At 38.8% G+C, this 25,189-nt stretch overlaps 2 protein-coding genes across 4 annotated transcripts in view; both read right to left on the reverse strand.

Annotated features, from left to right (window-relative positions):
• Positions 1–261: 261 nt before the first annotated feature.
• On the reverse strand, positions 262–17,149 carry LOC121406010. Of its 3 annotated transcripts, none has more exons than XM_041597008.1 (8): positions 16,836–17,149; positions 15,943–16,047; positions 12,784–12,900; positions 10,235–10,294; positions 6,556–6,717; positions 5,103–5,297; positions 4,289–4,337; positions 262–623 (listed from the first exon to the last, which is right to left on the reverse strand). In XM_041597008.1, the coding sequence occupies exons 2-8, from the start codon at positions 16,009–16,011 to the stop codon at positions 550–552; spliced, it is 726 nt and encodes a 241-aa protein (XP_041452942.1). In that variant the 5' UTR covers positions 16,012–16,047; positions 16,836–17,149; the 3' UTR covers positions 262–549. The 3 variants fall into 3 exon arrangements, with proteins under 3 accessions (XP_041452942.1, XP_041452944.1, XP_041452941.1); XM_041597010.1 differs by having other exon boundaries at positions 5,109–5,297; positions 16,717–17,149; XM_041597007.1 differs by having other exon boundaries at positions 16,717–17,149.
• A 3,546-nt stretch (positions 17,150–20,695) lies between these two features.
• Positions 20,696–25,189, reverse strand: part of LOC121405916 (purine nucleoside phosphorylase-like) — a 39,472-nt gene continuing 34,978 nt past the window's right edge. The window contains exon 6 of the mRNA XM_041596911.1: positions 20,696–20,929. Coding sequence (XP_041452845.1) covers positions 20,733–20,929 — 197 coding nt within the window. The 3' untranslated portion in view covers positions 20,696–20,732. The remainder of the gene's footprint in view (positions 20,930–25,189) is intronic.

Consider the following 25,189-nt stretch of genomic DNA (forward strand, 5'->3'; position numbering starts at 1 on the left):
TCTTCATTTGGAGGAAAAAATTTGAATAAACCTAATTTCATATAAGAAAATACAAAAGAAAAAGTAAGGACGTGACATCATCAGCCCACCTATTAAATGAATATTTATGAGGACTGTTTTTACAAAATATTACTAAACTTTAAAATTCAATAACTTTTGCTATTTGTTGTCCGATTTTGACGAAATTTTCGGCATTTTGCTCAGTGAATTCTACTCTATTTATTAAGCTGTAAATACTTTCAGCCTGGACCACCCCTTTAAATATGTAAAGCAAAATTATTCCCTGCAAAGTAACAATGCTTCTCGGCCAATCAAAATCAAAGAAAGTTTTCAGATCTGGCAGCTTCTTGGATGAAATTTTTTTGATGAAATGCTCCCAAGGACATGAATATTCCTTAGGAATTACTTGCGCAAAAGAAGTGTTTCATGTTTTAAAATTTTCACTAACTAACTGGCTCTCAGCAAATCAGATGCAAGGAGTTGCAGTAGCTTGGCGTAAATCACAGACCGAAATGTTTTGTGAAAATCTCTCTAGATCCGACACAGGAATCACACGGGTTCATTGCCAGAGGAAGCCTTGGGTGGCTGATCCGAGGCTTCTGGTTTGGGTCCTCTGGATGAGACTGAAAGGGGTGAGGTAGTGAGAAGAGGGGGGGGGGGGAGAATATTGCAAATTGTATTTAATTTATAGTGAGGGATAATGGATTCATGTAGGTATGATTGCAATTATGATGGTGGTGATGGTGATGATGATGATGATGATGATGATGATGGTGATGATGGTGATGATGATGATGGTGACGATGATGATGGTGGTGATGATGATGATGGTGATGATGATGGTGATGATGGTGATGATGATGACGATGATGATGGTGACGATGATGATGGTGACGATGATGATGGTGACGATGATGATGGTGATGATGGTGATGATGATGATGACGATGATGATGGTGATGATGACGTTGATGATGGTGATGATGATGATGGTGATGATGATGATGGTGACGATGATGATGGAAGTAATGTCAATGAGTTGGTGGTGGTAATGTTACCAGTGATGATGATTGGGATGGAGATGAGAAAGGGATGATAATAATGATGGGATTGATGATAATGGTGGTGGAGGTGGTGATGATGAACGAAGTGATGATGATAATGCTGCTGATGATAATGATGATGATAATGACAAATTGACGAGGTACTGATTATGATGATGGAAATAATGTCAATGAGTTGGTGGTGGTAATATTACCAGTAATGATAATTGGGATGAAGATGATTATAATGATGGAAATGATGATGACGGTGGTGGTGATGATGATGATGGAGGCAATAATGATGACAAAGATACTGGTGATGATAATGCTGCTGATGATGACGACGATGATGGTGATGATGATAATGACAAATTGACGAGGTAATGATTATGATGGTGGATGTGGTGATGATGATGGTGGTGATGATGATGATGACGATGATGATGGAAATAATGTCAATGAGTTGGTGGTGGTAATATTACCAGTAATGATGAATTGGGATGAAGATGATGATAATGATGGAAGTGATGATGATGGTGGTGATGATGATGGAGGTGATGATGACAAATATGATGGTGATGATAATGCTGCTGCTGCTGATGATGACGATGATGGTGATGATGATGATGATGATGATGGAAATAATGTCAATGAGTTGGTGGTGGTAATGTTACCAGTAATGATGATTGGGACGAAGATGATAATGATGGAAGTGATGATGATGACGATGACGGTGGTTGTGATGATGATGATGGAAGTGATGATGGTGATGATGATGGAGGTGATGATGGTGATGGAGGTCATAATAATGATGGAAGTGATGATGTTGACAATGATGGTGGTGGTGATGATGATGATGGAAGTGATGATGATGATGGAGGTGATTATGGTGGTGTTGGTGGTGATGATAATGATGGAAGTGATGATGATGATGGTGGTGGTGGTGATGATGATGGAGGAGATGATGACAAAGATGATGGTGATGATAATGCTGCTGATGACGATGATGGTGATGATAATGACAAATTGACGATGGTAACGATTATGATGCTGGTGGATGTGGTGATGATGATGGTGGTGATGATGATGGTGACGATGATAAAAATAATGTCAATGAGTTGGTGGTGGTAAGGTTACCAGTGATGATGGTCGTGGTGATGATGATGATGGAAATAATATCAATGAGTTGGTGGTGGTAAGGTTACCAGTGATGATGATTGGGATGAAGATGATAATGATGGAAGTGATGATGATGATGGTGGTGGTGGTGATGATGGAGGTGATGATGATGATATTGATGATGATAATGACAAATTGACGAGGTAATGATTATGATGGTGGATGTGGTGATGATGATGATGGTGGTGGTGATGATGATGACGATGATGATGGAAATAATGTCAATGAGTTGGTGGTGGTAATATTACCAGTAATGATGAATTGGGATGAAGATGATGATAATGATGGAAGTGATGATGATGGTGGTGATGATGATGGAGGTGATGATGATGACAAATATGATGGTGATGATAATGCTGCTGCTGATGATGACGATGATGATGATAATGACAAATTGACGATGGTAATGATTATGATGATAGTGGATGTGATGATGATGATGATGATGATGGAAATAATGTCAATGAGTTGGTGGTGGTAATGTTACCAGTAATGATGATTGGGACGAAGATGATAATGATGGGAGTGATGATGATGACGATGACGGTGGTTGTGATGATGATGATGGAAGTGATGATGGTGATGATGATGGAGGTGATGATGGTGATGGAGGTCATAATAATGATGGAAGTGATGATGTTGACAATGATGGTGGTGGTGATGATGATGATGGAAGTGATGATGATGATGAAGGTGATTATGGTGGTGATGATAATGATGGAAGTGATGATGATGATGGTGGTGGTGGTGATGATGGAGGAGATGATGACAAAGATGATGGTGATGATAATGCTGCTGATGACGATGATGGTGATGATAATGACAAATTGACGATGGTAATGATTATGATGCTGGTGGATGTGGTGATGATGATGGTGGTGATGATGATGGTGACGATGATAAAAATAATGTCAATGAGTTGGTGGTGGTAAGGTTACCAGTGATGATGGTCGTGATGATGATGGTGGTGGTGATGATGATGATGGAAATAATATCAATGAGTTGGTGGTGGTAAGGTTACCAGTGATGATGATTGGGATGAAGATGATAATGATGGAAGTGATGATGATGATGGTGGTGGTGATGATGATGGAGGTGATGATGATGATATTGATTGATGATGATAATTATGGTGATGATTACAATTATGATGAGGTTGGTAATGATAATGATCATAAAAAAATATGATGGTGATAGCAATCATGATAACGATGATGGCAATGATGATGATGCTGATGATTATGATGGTGATGATGATAATAGTAGTGATGATCGTGACAATGATGATGAAAGTAATGTCAGGGGTGGTGATGATTAATATAAAAATAACAATAACAGTCCAGTTCGTATTAAAATTAATGTCTTGATGCATAAGGGAGGGGAAAAAATATGGGAAAATGGTTGATGGAAAGTCTAACATTAACCATACAACATAAATATCATAGATTAGAGTATTAAATGTAGATGGGACTTGATTAGGGAAAAAAATATTTGTTATGTCATTCTAATTAGATCAGATGATGGTGAAGTGATAACGGACACACGGACAGGCGCAACGCTTAATGCCACTGCGGGGAATAAAACCAATCACTTAATAAAAATAATTTTTATATCAAGATCTATTATAATTTATCATCATTAGATCTAGACTCTCTCTCTCTATATATATATGTGCATGCATAATTAATGTATATTCTTTATTTAGGCCAATTTATTAATAATTTCATTTATTTTTATCATATCATTATTTTTAGATCTATTTTCATTAATGAATTAATCTTTTTAATTTATTGATTTAATTTTTGTTTATTCATTCATGTCATCATATGTTTATCTAATTATTTTTGTTGGGGGGAGGGTGGGGGGTTATAGACACCAAATGGCAAATTAAATTTGACAGGTGGGGGAAAAAAACATGCACAAATATATGTACATTTCTTCATGGGCATTGGCCTCGGACGGCCATGTCTCTGATTTAAGTCTTGGAATGCCCATATCTCTCTCTTTCTCCTCGGGTCTCAGTCTTGGCTGAGCCAGCCTTCGAAAAAAAAAACACTGACATTTACCTTCTAGTCGAAGAGAACCATCTGCTGTAACAGTAGTAAAACTTTCAGCCTAAGAAAGGAAGAAGAAATCATCAAGAGATCAACTTCAGTTGTTCATATCCCACTTTGCATGCAAGATTTTTATTTCTATCTGATTTGATTAACTCATATTCTACATTAACAAAGACATTTTAACAGGAAGTTGTTTCATATAGCTGTTGGTAAATTAAGAGTAACTTTAAGAACAACTGGTGATCCTTTTCTTGTGGTAAATACTATTCACCTTTAAATGTTCATTGGTGATTATTTAGCAGGTAAGAAAAGGTTCACCAGCCGTTCTTTAAGTCACTCTTAACTTATGAACATCTTTATGAAAACACCCACCCAGAATCATAAGTATATAAATACACTGCAACATAGATGAATTTTCATGACCAGTTTTTGAAACTTTGAAATATATAAAGGGCTACAGATTAAAGTCAAAGTCTGGGGAAGGCAGTCACTACCATACCAAAGTCATAACAATGCATGCTTTTAAAAATAGATCTTACCATTCAGTATCAACAACAAATGTGACATAAAAATCATCAATTTCTCCATTCTATAGTTTGAATGTTGTGCGTCTGTCACATTTGTAAATGGACACCCACAAATGACAAGTGAAAATGTGACAAAAGCTAACCAAATTATTTGTATTAAAAAAAATAACAGCTAAATACATCAATTTGCAACAGGGTGCACACACACTGATGTACATTTTGTGCAGCATTTTAGTTGTGAGGCTACAATAAGCAACAGACGGTGCAAACACTCTGCAATGACTAAAGGAACTCACCGATACCTCATTTGATTGTTGCCCACAACACGAGCAACACTGGCAGCACTGAGGGGCGTCGCTGTAACACTCCTTGACACAGGCGGCGCAACATGTGCAGTTGAAGCAACTTCCGAACAACGTTCCAAAAATGGACGCAAAGAACGTCATCAAAGAAATGAGTGCTATCAGAACCTCGATCACTATTCGACCAGCCTGCAATAAAAAAATCATAATAATGATAGTGGTGATGATGATGGTGATGATGGTGGTGATGATGAGGATGATGATGATGAGGATGATGGCAGTAATGATGATGATGATAGTGATGATAATGATGGCGATGATGGTGATGATTGATGAGGAGGGTGGTGGTGGTAATGATTGTGATGATGATGATGATGGTGATGATGATAGTGGTGGTGATGATGATGATGACGGTGATAATGATGGTGATGATGATGGTGGTGATGATGGTGGTGATGATGTTGATATCAATGACGGTGATGATCATAGTGATGATGATGATGGAGTTGGTTGTGGTGATGATGATGATGGTGGTTGTGATGATAATGACGGTGATGAGGACGAGGATGATGGTCATGAAAGGTTTGACTGACACTATACAGTATTAGTGCAAGTGTACCTGTAAAGAATTTTATAACTTTTTTGCAATTTATGTAAAATCATTTGAATAAGATTCTGTACATCTTTTATTGTGGGAAAGGTGAAAATAAACTTTATGAATTCTCCACATTCTACTCAGGTTATTTAAGCCTAAAGCAGCTAAAATGTTAATGTCAACTATTAGGTTTAATAGTCAAAAGCATTATATTTCTGAGTGAAGTGAATATGAATCACAGCATAGTAGGTTTTTCACTTCATTTGGAAATTCCAAGATCTTACAGCATACAATAACTTTTGAATGCACAGACATCAGATCCCATTTTTTCATGCAACTTGTATCTCAGTTTCCTTGATATACTGGTTCATTTAAAAACCTCCATAATCATATCGTCTTGGATAACCAGTTGTGTTTTTTAATCCTATCAATAGTTGTTGGGAAACCACTTCACAACCATAGCTTGTATATTTTGTTTTGTCTACTTTATTTACCAAATCACCTATCTTTGTTTAGATAACACTGATGTTAAGTCAACACTTTGCCACATCCCTTTGTTTTTTTTGGGGGGGAGGATAAGTGGGTAGGTTTTTTTTAATATTATTATGGTTGTTATTTTGTCTTTTTAGTGTAACTAACTTGTGTTTATGTGATTTGCAATCACCTAACAATCATTTGTAAATTTTGTGATTTATTTAAATTTGTTATAATAAAAACAGAATAAAAAAGAAACTTTTGAATGCATTACAACCATCATTTTTCAATCTTTCTGAGAGTTTTCTCCATAATCAAACCTCATAAACAAGGACCTTCTATAAGATTTTAAAGTTGAAAAAATTACACTCTTCTTACTACAGATGAGGGGCAGTCAAACTCCAGGAAATCAAGGGGATTGCAGTACGAGTAAAATCTGTGTCCGAGCGTTCTCTCGAGCGTAATGATCCAGCAGTACAAGACAAACAGACCTATTGAGATCAAGCTACACGTCGCCGACAATCCTATGTAAGCAGCCGTCTGATTGGACGAAATGAAGTGAGAAAGAAAAGCAAGGATTTAAATTGATTAATTCAATATTTCTAAACTGTTCATGTTTTTTTTTCATTATTCATTCCAGGTAATAACAGCATAATAAAGTATATTTGACATGATTTTCAAAATTCCAATATAGACCTGTAAGTTCTACTGATATTACCTTCAACATTAAAGAGAAATTCCAGTAGTTGCAGTAAACACTGATTTCTTGAGAAAGTCTGTAAAACCAGGACTAATTGTCAGAATATCATTGAGGATCTAGATCTGGTACAGTTACACAAACTGAACTTTGTGAAATCTACGCTGAAAAACGTTCACACTGAAGATCACCAACGCAGGTAGGCACACGCGGGACAGTGTATTATTATTGCTGGAATAAAGACCCGACGGAAGTGACCGAATCCGCGCTTATTTCTCAGCAATTACACAATGTCTCCCAGAATTCTTTGGCACATATTTTTTATTCATACAAACATACATTGTACACTTGGGTGGTCATTATATTAGATTCTGTAAAAAGTCATTTTGAGATCGTTACCAAAACTGGAATTTATCTTTAACTGTTTCATTGTGTTTTAATCGGAATACATTTTGAACTCCTTTATCTTTCTCTTATGACTTAAACCTATTGTCTGATTGCTTCAGTCAGGGGCAGATTAAGGATTTTCCAAAAGTGGGGGAGGGGGGCGCATTTTCTCCAAGGAAAAGTTTGGTTTTCAACCAAAATTAAGGACATTTCATCCACAAAAAAAGGCTTCACTTTCAAGGGTACGGGGGCACACTTTTGTTTTAAAAGGCCTGGTCACACCGGCCGAGCGTTTTTGGAGCGGTCGTGGAGCAGAGAGAAAAAATCATCACCGCTCGTTAACGTTCACCATTTTCAATTTCGATTGTTTTTTTTTCTTCGATTTTTTCCACCAATTTTGTGAGCGAAATTCGACTCTCTTTCCCTTCCGCTCCACGACCGCTCCAACAACGCTCGGGCGGTGTGACCAGGCCAAAAGGTATTTTTACATTACAAATTTCAATTGTGCCTCTCTAAGGGAGGGGGGGGGGAATGTTATACTTTATACTTGTATGTGTACTTTCCGTATTTAATCACATGGAGTAAATTGCTGTTTTTTTAAACTGCAAATCATAGTTCCAAGGTCAATGTAAATGAGACATGGTTGGGTCAGTTGTGAGTGTCTATAGCGACACCAATGAAACCAACTCCAAACCGACAAATGGTATGTCATTGGAAAAAATGTAATATATCTGGGGGGTGTTTCACAAAGATTTAAGTATGACTTAGAGTCGCACTTAAATGTCTCTAGAGTTGTGTGCAGTATAAAAGGCATGACAGCATTGGTCAGATCATGCCAAGACCATGCACACTACTGCGTATTGATCAATAAGATTGCGCGTTGCATATCATGTACGCGTCGACATTAAGTGCGACCCTAGTCATACTTAAATCTTTGTGAAACACCCCCCCCCCCTGCGTCCCGGTCTTACAAAATGTTACGATTGATCCAATCAACCACAACAGTAGCATACGCAGGATTGTCTAAAGGGGAAGGGGGGGGGGGAGTTCAAGCTGAATTAACCTTATCTAGGCTGGGTATTTTGGGAGCTCCTATGGCTGGGGGGGGGGGGCCTCCCAGGCCCCCCAAGATCTCGGCCGTCGACCGCGCCGAAAATTGGCACGCGGGTTGCCTGGGACATAATCTACAAGATTGTATAGTAATTTATTTCATGCGAATCGCTATTAAGTGATTATACTAATTTATGCGTAATTAGTATGCGAAATCATACTTTTTCCTCTAACTCCCTAAATGAAAAAAATTGTGATATCAAATCATTTTCTTATGTATTCTATTGTTTTTTGCAATTTCTTATGTATTTCTTTGTTTTTTTACCTTTTGTTTTTCATCGTTTTTCAATGAAATTTGTTGGAGACTCTTCTGTGATCATAAAAAGCATAAAATGAATACATTTAGAATAGCAAAACTAAAAATAATCATACATTTATGAATTTTGGTTGAAAACACAATTTGCATTGACTTTGTACACGAAATCACGTTTTTGAGCAATTTTCGGTCTGACATGCACTTACATAATGTTGCGTAATTTCGGAACCACATACCCGGGTGACGCAAAATTGGTCTCAAAAGTTGCGCAAGACTTGAAAGTAAAAAGTCAGCGAGCGGCGCGGTCAAAAAATTTTGCGCAATTCATTTAGGCCTAGATAGGGTTAAAATAATGTTGACAATGCTTACCACCAAATGAAGGTCATTTGAAACCCCCTCAAAAAATTGACAAGCAAAAATAAAAGGTCTTCACCACAAATTTTTAGTTGTTTATTTACCTAAAAAAATGTCGAAAAAAATGTCGAAAAAAAGGTCTTCAAAAATTTTTAGGGGGAGGGGGGGTTGGTTATCAAAAAACAAAGGGGGGGGGGTTGAACCCCTGTAACCATCCTCTGCATACGCCACTGAACCAACTATGGAAAACAAGCCTCTGGCCGTCTCACCTGCATCACGCGATTCAACATAGCAGCATTGCTTACTTTGAAAACTACTATAACTCGCACAAGATGTTCAGTGACACTTGGTTACTCTTATTTCCACGCTTTATGAACTAGACCAATAAACTTACAGAGATAGGATGGTAATTCAACAAATACCCCCAATGTGGCCAAAATTCATTGACCTCACATGACCTTTGAACTTGATCAGGTGACCTGAAACTTGCACAGGATATTCAATGATACTTGATTACTCTTATGTCCAAATTTCAAAAGTCAGATCAATAAACTTGCAAAGTTATGATGGTAATTCAACAGATACCCCCATTATGGCAAAAGTTCATTGACCTCTGACCTTGGTCATGTGACCTAAAATGCGCACAGGATGTTCAGTGATACTTAATTACTCTTATGTCCAAGATTTATGAACTAGACCAACATACTTTCAAAGTTATGATGGTAATTCAACAAATACCCCCAAACCGGCCAAAGTTCATTGACCCTAAATGACCTTTGACCTTGGTCATGTGACATGATACTCTAATAGGATGTTCAGTAATATTTGATTAACCTTATGGCCAAGTTTTATGAACTAGGACCATATACTTTCTAAGTTATGATGTCATTTCAAAAACTTAACCTCAGGTAAAGATTTGATGTTGACGCCGCCGCTGCTCACCGTTGGAAAAGCGGTGCCTATAGTCTCACTCTGCTATGCAGGTGAGACAAATATTACATCATCAAAGGATTGCCATATACTTGAGGTTGATCGGATCAATCGTAACTCTTTGTCAGATGGGGCCTTGGTTAGTCTGGAGTCAGCTTCGCTGGTGGGACTGTAGCATGTGTGCTATTATGTTACAGTCAGACCAACGAAACCGGTCCCAAACCGATCAACGAAATGCCATTGGTAATATAATGTAATACATTTGGTCGGTCTGGAGTAGGCTTCGTTGGTGAGAATGAGGTAAAAATAGTAAAATACTTTACCAAGTGATGCTGTTTCTGCTGTGCGGCACACAGGCCAACGATTCCAGGAACGATGAAAAACTGAAGTAAAAAAAAGGAGAGAGGAAAAAACGGTGGGTTTTAATGTGAGAGGTCATGTGTAGGAGACCCTGGAACAATGAAAATAGAAGGAAGGAAGAGATGAAAACACAGGAAATAAAGGAAAGAACAGATTACATGAAATAATGGAGCTACACAAGCAAATGATTGATGACCCATGTACCGTGTCTTTCAGCGGGAAACCCTGCTACAAAGGTATGGTAGTGGATCGTATTACCCAACACTTTTCATGACTTCAATCATATCAAACACATTATTCTCATAAAATTCACCAAACTTCCACCATAAACACACAATTACCTACAAAATATAAATATGTAAAAGTTTTGCTGTATTTGTTTTTCTTTTTACGATATAAGCTTCTAATCAGACTTTTCTTTGCATGTGAAATATTTTAGTCACTTGAAAAAGGTATCGTATTACCGAATGTGTATTTTCTATGGGAAAAGTTGGGAAAGCGACAAAATAACTGATGAGCTATTTTGACCATATTTTATTACTCTTACAATATTAAGACTTTAAAAATGTGTTTTTGACCATTTTTTCACCATCATTCTATTCAAGTTCCCTTTGGAAGGATTGCAAAGTTTGCACGTATGAAATTATTGCCTGATGTGTAAGATGCACGCATTCGATAATGCAAGGCCGGTCAGTAATACAATCACTCACAATACTACAAGTCTTTTCTTAGCAACCTTCCTGCATGGTTCAGTAATATTTGCTCTGGCGAAAATTGCTCCACTCTAACTTCTACACACTAATCGAATGACCAACTTCAAACCTGGGTTTAACACTATACCCTACCTTAAACCATAAGACTTGGTCCCACTACACATGCAGAGAGGATGTAAAGCAGAAAAGAATCTTGACATCCGTTGGAAAAGGTTTTATGTATCCGTTGTGTAGGCCTACTCTTTGCATACGCATTTCATACACTATCCGTCAAGCATTCGTCCACTATGATTTCATTGTTTGCCTATATTGTCCATTGTCTGGAGCGGATGAAAACGGATGGAGCCACCCTGAAATTTTGCTTGTCCGTTGTGTCCGTTATGAGTAGGTTTCGTGTCCGTCGCCAGTGGGACCAGGGGGGCGTTTCATGAAAGGACTTGTCGGACATTTTATCCGACAAGTACCAGTTTATCCGACAGTTACCATAGGAACAGTGCCTCTCAGCCAATCAGAATCAAGGAAAAATGTCAGATCTGACAACTTGTCGGATGAAAAATTGATGAAACGCTCCCCTGGCCTTTACATAAAACCCTAAAAGCAATTCTGACCCTGACCATCATCTTACACGAAATTAAAGGACAAGTCCACCCCAACAAAAACTTGATTTGAATAAAAAGAGAAAAATTCAACAAGCATAACACTGAAAATTTCATCAAAATCGGATGTACAATAAGAGTTATGACATTTCAAAGTTTCGCTTCATTTCACAAAAACAGTTATATGAACGAGCCAGCTACATCCAAATGAGAGAGTCGATGATGTCATTCACTCACTATTTCTTTTGTTTTGTATTGTTTGAAATATGAAATATTTTGATTTTCTTGGCATTGTCATGTGAAATGAAGTTTCATTCCTCCCTGAACACGTGGAATTCCATTATTTTAACATTTTGTGCTTCAGGCAAGGAGGTCCTAATCGTCAAATTCGTAAAAATTGAAATATTGTATAATTCAAACAATAAAAAACAAAAGAAATAGTGAGTGACATCATTGACTCTCTCATTTGGATGTAACTGGCTCGTTCATATAACTATTTTGTTAAAAATAAGCGAAACTTTGAAATGTCATAACTTTCTTATTTTACATCCGATTTTGATGAAATCTTCAGCATTGTGCTTGTCTGATTTTTCTCTATTGATTCAAATCAACATTTTTCTGAGATGGACTTGACCTTTCAACCTGGAGCGACTGTGGCAGGAGCAAACATTGTATCACCTTTCTGCATTCCCCATTGCTTTGTCTATGATGAAGTGTGGGAATTGGTAAGGAAGTGCCGCTTGCGGAATCCCCGAGCGAAAGACATATGGTTCAGACTATTGACAAGGTACCCTAGAATAAGTTTTTTCCCCATCCACTACATGAATTTTGTCTGGGTGCATCGTGGTCTATTGGTGAAGACTCTCGTCTCTCAATATGAAGGACATGGGTTCGGTTCCAAGCCATGGCGTGTTTTCCTTCAGCAAGAAATTTACCCATGTTGTGCTGTACTCATCCCAGGTGAGCTAAAAGGGTACCGGCAGGAAGAAATTCCTAAAAAAGCTGTGCGCACCAGAATCGGTAGACTTTAGCTCAGCTGGGGTAATATAGGAGCGCCTTGCAAGGTGGATAGGTACGCTATACAAATCCTATATTAGCAAAAAGATATATCTAATATCCTCAATAAAAAGCAGAAAAACCAGCAAATGAGTTAGATCACCTAGGGCTAGAGTAAGTTTTTTCCTCATCCTTTGCATGACTTACCAGAATGCCGGACCATATCGGTGCTGCATAGAAAGACCATGTGGCTCTGGTAGCAGCAGCAGCGATTCCGAGGATCACCAATGCTATACCACTGGTTAGGTGAATGATGGAGGTTATCTGCGAGGACAGCAGGAAAAGCGAAATTAGTTTTATGATGGTCTTTGAATGTTTCCATGGTGGAAAGATCATTATAGAAGGGTTTTTGACCATGTGCTTGTTTTCCTTTGTGAGCCATTGATTGCTATTAAAAGGAGTTCTAGCTCTGAGAATTAATGTAAATTCTTTCAAGAGCTATCAATATCTCACAATATAAATAGTTCTAAATGGTTAACCCTATTTAAAGTCAGTTTTATCCTAATGCAATTTTGACAGTTTTAACTTTATTCAAAGTAAATTTTCTACAGGTACCCTTTTGGGGTGCCTGGATACATTACCTAATTTTCTGTTTGCATTCCTCCTTACTGAAATTAAGTGCACTGCGTGAGTGACCCTTTAATTTAAATTCCTATGTTAGTACTGAATATTGTTTTAATTGCTGATGTGGTTTACGGTACACCATGTGGAGTGTTATAGAAGCAGTGGATAGAAGAAGAGAGGAAGTGGATAGGCGAGAAAGTGGAGATTTGAGAATAGAGTATTCTTTCTTGAGAATAGTCCTGAAAAGGACTGTAAACCAGAAGGAATGTTGAGTGAGAACAGCTTGAGTAGTAGAGCTGATGAGGAGATGCTGGCTTGCGTCGGCGAGTAGAGATGATGAGTAGTAGAGAGACTCGACGTTTCGGACAGGTTGACTGTCCGTCTTCAGGAGTGAGTGTTCGCTCGGCGTGCGGCGGTACTTATGGCGTGCGTGCGGACGTGGGGGAAAGCTCTGGGCCGGCGGTCACGGCGGGTTGACGTCGTAGGTGGCGCTCTGTGTGTGGGTCGGCGGTTTTGGCGGGAAACGAGTGGGCGTCGTATGCGGACGTGGTGAGTAGACGGCGGCGTGAGTTACGGCGGCGTGTGTGTGTGTCGGCGGTGTGTACATCAATGGTGGCGTTCTGTGCGTGTTGGTCGGCGGACTCGTCGGGTGAGCTTCGGCGGAGGTTGTAGCGAGGTGTCGGTGGCGGTGGTGTGTGTGTCGGCGGAGTCCCTGGTTGAGTTGGTGATGCAATCAGACTGCTGTGTTGGGTAGGAGGGCTCGGTGGAGTGACGGTGGACGGCTGGTTGTTTGTGGATTGGTTAGAAGTTTGATGGTGACGTAGGATTGGGTGCCAGATGCTGTTGATGTGGAGGCCAGGGTCTTGAGGCACAGTGTTGTGTTGATGTATCTCAATGGCTTCCCTGACCCTTCTGGTATTCCAGTGCCGGATGTTGGTGATTAGGTGGCTCCTTTCCCATTCTATGCGGTGATTCTCTTGTTGTGCGTGCTTGACGATGGCGGATCGGTCCCAGTCGCTGCGTCGGTGGTGGGTCTTGTGTTCCTTGAGTCTGGTGTCGAAGTCTCGGCCGGTTTCCCCAATGTAGACTTTACCGCAGTCGCAGGGGATCTTGTAGACGCCTGGTTGTTTGTTGGATGGGTGCTTGTCCTTATGAGAGTGAAGGATGGAGTGTAGTTTTCGAGAGGATTGGTGTCTGACGAGGATGTTGGCAGAGTGAAGGATGCGTTGTAGTCGGTGTGAAGTCTTGCCGATGTAGGGTAGTACTATGGTGGCGACGGGCTTGGTTTCGGATGGGTTTTCGGTGCTGTCGGTGCTGGGTTGATGGTTGGGTGGTTGAGTTTTGATCCTTCTTCTGGGGTAGTGGTTGATGGTGGTGAGTGCATTGGTCACGTGCTTGAGTTCTTGATGTAAGTGTGCCTTGTCGCTGAGTTGGTGGGCTCGTCTGATGAGTGTGTTGGCGACTGATTGGTGGATGGACGGGTGGTGGTGTGAGCGGAAGTTGAGGTAGCGGTCTGTGTGGGTAGGTTTCCGGTATACCTGGTGAGATGGGAATCCAGAAGGTGTCTTAGTGATGAGAACGTCTAGAAATGGAATTGAGTTGTCGCGTTGGGTCTCCATGGTGAACTTGATGCTGGGGTGCTGGTTGTTGAGGTGGTTGAGAAACTGGTGAAGGTCGGGTGTGCTGTGCGGCCAGATGACAAAGGTGTCGTCGACGTAGCGGAGCCAGAGTGAAGGAGGTTTGTCCGCAGTCTTGAGTGCTTGGTGCTCAGTGTTCCATGAAGATGTTAGCGATGATTGGTGAGAGAGGTGACCCCATGGCTGCTCCTTGTAGTTGTTTGTAGTAGTTGTTGCGCCATTTGAAGGAGTTGGAGTTGAGACAGGTGAGGAGGAGGTCGTGGATCTGGTCTGGTGTGAGATTGGTTCTGGATGCTAGGTCTGAGTCGGTGATCAGGCGTTGCTTGATGATGTCACATGCTTGGTCTACAGGTACGCTGGTGAAGAGGGAGACGACATCAAAGCTGACGAGTGTGTCGGAGGGCCGGATCTTGGTTTTGGAGATGACGTCTATGAAGTGCTTGGAGTTGGTGACATGGTGCTGGGTCTGGCCTACGAGTGGTTGGAGGATGTTGGCCAGATGGCGTGCTGTGTTGTAGCAGGGTGACCCACGAGTTGAGATGATAGGGCGGAGAGGAGTGTTAGGCTTGTGTATCTCAAGCTCTACTACTCAAGCTGTTCTCACTCAACATTCCTTCTGGTTTACAGTCCTTTTCAGGACTATTCTCAAGAAAGAATACTCTATTCTCAAATCTCCACTTTCTCGCCTATCCACTTCCTCTCTTCTTCTATCCACTGCTTCTATAACACTCCACATGGTGTACCGTAAACCACATCAGCAATTGTACATGCCACCATGCAAACCTTCAAACAACATCTGAATATTGTTTGTCTTGAAATTCTTTTAATCTGTAATTAATGTTCATTTCAGTTTGTACGGTGAGACATGATGTTTTTGATAAAATCCATCTATCTATCTACCTATATATCTATCTATGTATTTATATATATCTATCTTCTATTGATAGTTTTTGATCTGTTGATTGCTCCATATACATATTCAATACATCTTGGCTTGCAAATTTCAGAGACAAATACATTTTTTTTTAAATACTGATTTGAATTAAATTTCACTCTCTCCCAATTTTATTTCTCTTTCCCGCCCTCATTTTTTATTTTTACTCACCTTAAACTGACGCAGGTATTTTGCCTGTCCTATGAGCGATACGCGAACGTACTGTGGACTCGACGTCATGATGATAATGTCTCCAAGACAAAAATCCTTTAATACCTGTACCACACAAAATGTTTGGTTAAGAAGCAGACAGAAATTATTTCATCAAATTAGAATACTATGTTATATGATCTAGAGTAATATTTTACAGAGATATCTCAACTAAAATCATGGTTAATTGTATCATGGGTAGTATAGCACAAGAATATAAGCTGAGTTCACTGAATAGAGGGATGAATTGCAAAAAATCACACATCAGCAATATATTCCGGTTGCTTCTTCTTAGGGAAATAAATACAGACGATACAGCTTTGAGGGTACGCTAAAAAATGTATTTATTCACTGCCGAATCAAAAATGGCGAACATGAATTGTGCACGGTTAGCATCAAATTGGTGGTTTAGAGCCAACAGGTAATCGAGTTCCTCGCACGAAATAATTCACTGCCAATTTCATAACACTGCATGCGCATGCAAAGTTTTTAATTCGGCAGTGAATTATTTATACATGCAAGGAGGAACTCGATGCTGGCTCTAACTTCTAATTAGTAAAAGTTTAAAACTAAGTTAAAATTTAAATTTTTTTTTTAGGCTAACCGGAGGATGGATAATGAAATGTGGAGTGTTTAGGATGAACTAAGTCTAAGGAGATTAGAAAATAACCTTCTTTATTCTTTTTAAGCTAGTTTTGGTGTAGGATTTTTACAATAAATATGCATTTTCCCCACCTTTGTCACTGGAAGTATCTGACTATCAGAGCGAGTTCACCACCATGAGGTTCGGGTAGGTGGAGCGTAGACAGCGGGAGACTGGTCACTGGAGTGGAGCCTGCACGAACGAACCTCACCTGAGGTAGTCCAGAGCGGAGCTCCTTGCCCTGCCGCGGCCGCAGCGGTACCGATCCTCTCACTCTGTCTTGCCTTGGTGCACGTCGGCCTCCTCTCGCAGCTTTCTCGGGTCGGTATCAGTTGACAAAATTCGTTGTTCAAAATCGTCGAATTCCACAATATATCCTCCCACGATTAAGTCCTTGGCCAGCTGTAGATATGCACTGTAGATTTTATCGTAAATACTATAGATTTTTAGGCAAAATCTTCTGCTGTCTTCTTTTGCTTCGTTATAATATGTCACGACATGTTTACATGTACGTTTGGCCTTGGGTAAATTGATGGTTTGGTGCATGCGAGAGAGGGCGTCTTGCCAATAATGGTTTAGAGAGCTAGAGATAAACCATTTACAGTTGCTTGTTTTATAATTGCAAAACAGTATACATGACAAAGGGACCGGCAAAGGGAAGAATAGAAGAAACTGACACATTTGGCCATAAAAAGAATTTTCTCCCGTAAATACAGTTATTTCTTGTCACTGTTGGTTTTTATGTCATTAACTTTACATGCAGACAAATCTACACGTACCGCGGACGAACCGGACGATTTATCTTATTAAAATAATTATTCACTCGATCACTTTCACTCACTCACCCACCCGTGCACCACTCATCCACCCATCCATCCACCCTCCACCCACTCACCCTCACTCACCCACTCACCCTCACTCACTAGCTCACCCACTCACTCACTCATTCATTCATTCATACAATAATCACTAACGTTAACACTCATACACTTCAGAATAAAGTGGCAGGCATGCATGCTCTTTAGTTTTGTGATATAACATGGTTTCAGGTAAAGGAGCGGATCCAGCTTTCGAAAATAGGGGGGTGGGGCATTTTTAAGCACGAGCGAATTTTTTAAAGAATTTCATAAATGGAAGAGCTCAGTTGCAAAATTTTATTTTTTGTCTCAATTTGTAGATTTTTAGTAGAAGATGATAACAACGAAACTTTGAAATTCCCATTAAAAAGTGAATAAAAATAGCAAAGAAAAACCACCTTTGAAAAAAGGTGAGGTTCACAACTATTTTTTTTTTTGGAAAATAATATTTGAAAAAAATATGAAGACATGTAGATTTCTTTGAAACCCAATTTTATGTTCACCGGGTAGGGTATAGTTTTGCATAAGAATGCTACAATCTGGGAGAATAAAAAAATATTTTCCTGGAGTGGACCTAATCCCTTCTTGTAACCATACTCTTCTGAAGAGCTTATTTTTCAAAAAGGGTTGGGTCCATTTTGTAAAAAGTTTGTTTTCTGTCTCAAAACCAATAGATTTTTAGTCGCTCTGATGATACCAAAGACAATTTGAAATTTACATTAAAACGTTGATGACAAAGAAATATCGCTTCTTTATTCAAAAGAGATTGAATTCATTTCAATTTGCTTGCCAATAGAGCGAGTTCCACAATGATAATTTTTTTAAACATATAGAAATAAAAATTGAAGACAGGTATATAGATTTCCTACCAAATTTTATGTTCACATGATAGGATAGTACATCATGACAATAAAATTTAGTTTCTCATAAGAATATTGCAATAAGTACGTGAGAATAAAAAACATTATTTTTCTCGGAATGGTCCAAAGTGGACCTAACACCTTTTGCAACCAAGCTCTTCAATTTTGTCCTGAAAATTGAACATTCTGGGCAATGTTTGTGATCCTGAACAAGATTCGTATAATTCGCGCGAGCAGAAATTTTGATATTCGTTCTGACCTGATCAAAAAGTGACCTGGGGCCCGTTGCATAAAAAATTTTACCTGAGAAAACTCAGGTTGTTTTTACCAGAGTTTTTGCCCTGTGTAAAGTCAATGGTAGAAATCAGACTAACCTTAGTTTTCAGTTTTTACCAGAGTTTTCTCAGGTAAAATGTTTTATGCAACAGGCCCCTGTTCAGGACTGTCTGCAGTCAGTCATGAAGAGCACTCCTGAAGACGGACAGTCAACCTGTCCGAAACGTCGAGTCTCTCTACTACTCATCATCTCTACTCGCCGACTCAAGCCAGCATCTCCTCATCAGCTCTACTACTCAAGCTGTTCTCACTCAACATTTCTTCTGGTTTACAGTCCTTTTCAGGACTATTTTCAAGAAAGAATACTCTACTCTCAAAATTCCACTTTCTCGCCTATCCACTTGTTCTCTTCTTCTATCCACTTGGTGTACCGTAAACCACATCAGCAATTGTACAAGCACCATGCAAACCTTCAAACAACATCTGAAAATATTCTACCAATTTACTTGATTCGTTTCGCGCACGAAATTATAAAACATGGAAAACAATAAACAATGCCATAAACAAAACGTAAAGCACACATAAAAACAAAACGCAACAATGTCGAAACTCATTATTCTGTTTGTACGGCTGATATATTTAAGCAATACTTTACACAGATTAGGAAGTCTTGTATACAATATACTGTCAACACAAATATAGCTATTTTTAGTACCAGTGCAGCATAGGAATGAAATAATAGATATAGTGAACAGCTTAAAAACAAATATGGTCACGATGGTATCGATAATATTCTATTAAAAATGTTATAGAATATTTTGTTGATCCATTAGTATCCATAATTAACCGCGCCGTGCCTGAAAATATGAAAATATCAAAGACAATACCAGTGCACAAAAGAAAAAAGAATAATAAATGCAATAGACCGATATCTTCATTGCCTACTTCATCTAAAGTTAAGGAAAGGGTGATCTATACATGATTATTAAATTTCTTGAATAAATATAATTTCCAACTTTCAATATTGACTCTTTACGCCGTACAATTTCACGCAATGTTGGTGTTGTCAATTAAGTTACAAACTTTAAGCTTCTTATCAATTCAACATGAACAAAAAATGAAACATTGCATTACATAAACTGATGTATGTTTTGATTCATCCAGGAAAGTCAAATATCGATGGAAAAAATAAATCTATTCATCTGGACTTGTTGAAGCAGAGGACAGTTTCACGTCCGATCCGGGACGCTTCTTCAGCTCTTCTGAAGAAGACAATAACATCGACGGAGCTTCGGCGCCAATCGGCAAAGACGATATCCCGCCAATTCAGAAGAGCTGAAGAAGCGTCCCGGATCAGACGTGAAACTGTCATCTGCTTCAACAAGTAAGTCCAGATGAATAGATTTATTTTTTCCATCGATATTGCATTAAATAATTTTTTTTCTGTGAAGGGTTTAGGAACCTGCCTTCCATTTACCAAACATAACAACCTGTAAATAGAACATTGCCCCCTAGAAGTATACTCTGCAGGCACAGACCCCTATTGAAACTTTGATCCAGAAGTGGGTCTTCACACAAGACTAGCACAAATACAACTTTCTGTTGAACAAAAGGGGCCTTTTGTACACAAATCATTGGCAGGGACCTTAGGCTGCAGATTCAGACCCTTTCCTCAAGTCAATAGTTTGCACAGCAGACTAATTCCCCCAGCAGCTGTGGCACTGACTTAAGTCTTTATTAGATGGAAAGCCCATTTCCAGGAGCGAAATATGTTTAATGCTATCTGTTTCTGAGACGCCCTCCCACCAAAAGGGGGAAAGAAATAAATAGGATGGAAGACCTCTGGCAGTCGTCTTGCATTGTGCAATTTCATATCGCCGCAGTGCTGATTTTTAAAATCAACCATGATGAATAATTTTTCGCAAAGGGAGAAAAACATGCACTACTTTGTTAACCTCAAATGTCTTTGATTGAGAAAGTTGTAATTAACTTCATATCTTTTGTAACATCAAATGGCAATTTCATATCAAATTCATTTAATTTGATTTTGTATTCTGAAAATAATGAACAAAATATTATAGGAGGGGGATCAAGCAGACTGGACCGGAGTTGTTCTCATTCCTCGCCATTTATCCCGTCGACGACTTGTCCAATCAGATCCTGGATGACTCCTACGCGGGATTTCCCGGTCTCGACGACTTCCTCGCCTGTGGTGGCATTGTCCATGTTGCAGGCTCTCGTCACAAGTGAGAAACCGAGAACACGCAACCCATGGTGCCTTGCAGCTATCACTTCCAGGACAGTGGTCATACCTGCCAGGAAAGGCAAAAAATATCAGTGTTGCAAGAAAAAAACCAACATTACATTCATTTGAATCACTCCGGGGGGGGGGGCACTCGACCAAGGTAAGGATGTGCCGCGGGCGAGACAAAAAACAGGGGCCTTGGGGCGGGCTTATTGTAAAAAGGATCGAGGGTCCTCGGAACGGGCTTCGGAACTAAATGTTTGTGAAAACGGGGGTCCTGGGAACGGATCGCCAGCGTGTGAGTACGTGCATATGCATCCCTATGGAACGGGCATGCGTGCATGATGCTGCTAACGCGGCCTCTGCCGGTTGCGATCGCGCAGAGGCGATGGTCGGACAGCGCCCTGCTGCCGCTCATTCGGTAGCAGATCAATGTGACCGGAACGGCGTAACGCAAAATATGCGAAGCTTTGGAGCGGATTTCTTCTTTTTTCTCGATAAGAAGAAAATGCTATGCCTTGGAGTGGCTTTCTTTGTTCTTTTTCTCAATAAGATAAAATTGCTATGCCTTGGAACGGAAATTTGAGTGTAAAAATGGAGGTCCCCTCCGCGGCACATACCCACTATGCATTATATACTGAGTGCCCCCGGGGAATCACTGTTATAAGACATAATGCAAGGCTCCATATTAATTATTTTGGGGGTGGCCCATTTGGGCCACCAAAACTATCATATTTTATATTTTGCTTCCTATATAACATTTTGGTGGCCCGAAAAATTATTAAAAATATTAGATAAAATAAAACCTTAAACTGCAACACTAAGCTTGCTGATGTGGTTTACGGTACACTATGTGGAGTGTTACAGAAACAGTGGATAGAAGAAGTGGATAGGCGAGAAAATGGAGATTTGAGAGTAGAGTATTCTTTCTTGAAAGTAGTCCTGAAAAGGACTGTAAACCAGAAGAGATTGATGAGTAGAGAACAGCTTGAGTATAGAGCTGATGAGGAGATGCTGGTTTGAGTCGGCGAGTAGAGATGATGAGTAGTAGAGAGACTCGACTTTTCGGACAGGTTGACTGTCCGTCTTCAGGAGAGAAGACTGTCCGAAACGTCGATTCTCTCTACTCATCATCTCTACGCGCCGACTCAAACCACCATCTCCTCATCAGCTCTACTACTCAAGCTGTTCTCTACTCATCAATCTCTTCTTTTTTTTCTTTTTCAAAGAAAGTCTTTATTCAATATTTCTCCACAACGCATATAAACAAATGCAAAATGTATGTGATACATGCAATATCATGCATATACACAATACATAATTTAAATAAGCTCGATGTGCCTCGATTCATCAAGATATACAATAAACTTATTTTGTTGCATGTGCATAGTTCGTTCTATCTCGTGCTGATACTTTAATTTCTTTTGAAATGATGAGAATGATAAGTTTCCTTTTAAATATTTAGTTGAAAAGATATAATATTTGGCATATTAAATATCAAAATCAAAAGAAGAATTTCCAGCTGGTATGCCAAATACAAAGTCATTGAAAGATAATTTTATTTCACTTTTAAGAGTGTATTTTTCAAAATCATCTAAAAATCGACGAGTAAGGGGACATTCCCAAAATAAATGAGCAATAGTTTCCCTGTGTGCTGAACAAAAGGAACATAAATCAGAATGTGATATACCAACAGTTTTCAAGTACTTGTTAACGCCAAGAATATTATGAAAAATTTTGTACTGAAAATATCTAAGCTTTGTTGAAAAAAAGTTCATTTAAAAGGAATCATATAGATTTTGTCCTAAGTAACGATTGGATCTGAAATAATACTTTTCCATTTGTTTTGTGAAATAGGAATTTTAAAAATTTTCTCAACACACGTTTTATGAATATATTTACACACTTTTGTTACCTTGTTTATATTATATATAATTTCCTCTTGGCAATTCACTTTTTTAGGAGGTTCTTTGCAAACCATTTTCCATTCAATTGGTATGGCAGATATAACAGAATAATAATCAAGAAAATTACAATGAATATCAAACTTACAAACAAAATCAGAATGTGAGAGAAAGTTACCATCCTGCTTCAACAAATGATTTAACCTAATAATATCTTTATTTATCTTATCTTTTTTAAAAAGTAAAGAACCATTTACCTTGATACAAGAGTTATTCCATATAACCTGATTGTGAATTAACTCAGCAAAAGGATTTTCATTAAAAGTTAACTCACACCAAGACTGCAAAACTTCTTTAATAAGAATATTATCCATATGAAATTTCTTTTCATTGTTTCTTATATTGCAATAAAAAAAAGGTTTATTACCAAGACCATTTAGGAACAAGTTAAAAAAACATTTCCATTTACCTGTGTTATAATCATTAAAAAATCTTTTCACCCATGTAATTTTCAAGCCCATAATAACTGACTGTAATATATGTGTAACATTTTTAGGCCTCCTACATTATAATCTCCAACAATAGTCTTACGATTAATTTTTTCAGGTTTTTTGTCCCATACAAATTCAAAGATTACAGAATCAAGTTCCCGCATAAACCATTCAGAAGGTTTTGGAAGGACAGAAAGCAAAAATATAAGTTGAGATATACCCAGACATTTGACAACAGTAATTTTGCCCAAAGGTGTGAGGTCTCGTTGTGACCATATTTTTAGAGTTCTTTTTAATTTTTCAAGTTCAGGAATATAATTGAGTGCATAAAAATCTTTTGGATCATAAGTAAATTGAACACCCAATAAATGAAAAGGGCCATTCGAATACCTTAACCCTCAATCTCTTCTGGTTTACAGTCCTTTTCAGGACTACTTTCAAGAAAGGATACTCTACTCTCAAATCTCCACTTTCTCGCCTATTCATTTCTTCTCTTCTTCTATCCAATGTTTCTATAATACTCCACATGGTGTGCCGTAAGCCACAACAGCGATTGTACATGCCACCATGCAAACCTTCAAACAACATCTAACACTAAGCTTGTTTAAGTTTTCTTAGTTTGATCTAAACACAGACACAAATACACGGATACATTTACACTAGCAAACTGCAACATTTCTTGCGATGAGCCCGCTATCATCGGTGTTGAATTACTTTATTTTCTGTCATTAAAATTAGAACAAGTGGAGCGCCTCTGGCAGTCTAGTAGCCTGCATTACGCGATTCAATATAGCAGCAGTGCTGACTTTGAAAGCACTATGAAATAATTATTCACAAAAAACTTTCATATAATGATACAATATTACGTTCATTGACCCTGAATGACATTTGACCTTGATCATGTGACATAAGACTTGTCGGTGATACTTGACATGCTTGATAACCCCTACGTCCACAATTTATATAAACTATATCCACTAACTTTGAAAGTTACAAAAGCCATTTAATAATTACTTCCAACATGGACAAAGTTCATTTGCCTTAATGACCTTGACCTTGGTCATGTGACCTGAAACTTGCATAGGATATTTAGTGATAATAGATTACTCTAATGTCCAGGTTTTATGAACTAGACCAATGCAATTTCAGAGTTATAATGGTAATTCAACAAATGCCCCCAAAAGGGCAAATTCGTCCGCCAAATAATGTCTTCAAGTTCAATTATGGCTCTTCATGGATCAGTTGTGACTCGTCGGGGGGGGGGAGCAGGGATACGTCCGTTGCATGGGTTGTGACTCGTCAGGGGGGCAGTCTGCCCCCCCCCCCAGGTACGCTAGTTGTTACAGATGAAAAGCCCTGCTGTCTGGGGCCGGGGCAGAACCCCCGGTTGCTCTGGAGATTTATCGAAAGTAAACATTAAGATACTTGTCAACGGTAACTAGAGCTTCACCTATATATGGACATAATAACAGGAGAATTATTCAAGCTCGATTGCGACCGTTACTGCATACAATGTAATGTGCAGTCCACCTTTCTACCCGTTCTTTTACCTAAAGATCGTGACGGACAAAGTGAGTCTGTCAAATTATAGAAAGAATTCATGAAAATTTTGTCTATTTGACAATACGAACAAAAACATCGATGCAGATTGAGAACTCTATTTAAAGAGATATGAAACATTTGGAACAAATGGGCTTCTGTCGAAACAGAAAAACCAAAGAATAAGAACAAAGAAAGTTTGAGGAAAATCAGACAAATAATGAGATAAATCAGATAAAGATATGAGCATTTGAATATTGAAATCACTAATGCTATGGAGATCCTCGACTCCTATTGGCAATGCGACAAGGATGTGTGATGTCACATGTGAACAAACTTTCCCATTGATGGACTCTAAAACATCCCCGAAAATGTCCCTTTTTGCTTTTTCTT

The sequence above is a fragment of the Lytechinus variegatus genome, chromosome 19 (genome assembly GCF_018143015.1).
Source record: "Lytechinus variegatus isolate NC3 chromosome 19, Lvar_3.0, whole genome shotgun sequence".
Lineage (NCBI taxonomy): Eukaryota > Metazoa > Echinodermata > Echinoidea > Temnopleuroida > Toxopneustidae > Lytechinus > Lytechinus variegatus.

Excerpts from the sequence above, each read along its gene's own strand:
- LOC121406010 (XM_041597008.1), bottom strand. The coding sequence starts at position 16,011 with ATGACGTCGAGTCCACAGTACGTTCGCGTATCGCTCATAGGACAGGCA. Across the intron at positions 6,718-10,234 it reads AGCAGAAACAGCATCACTTG|ACGGCTGCTTACATAGGATT; the intron begins GTAAAGTATTTT and ends TCGTCCAATCAG. Across the intron at positions 5,298-6,555 it reads TTGACTGCCCCTCATCTGTA|GCTGGTCGAATAGTGATCGA; the intron begins GTAAGAAGAGTG and ends TTTTTATTGCAG.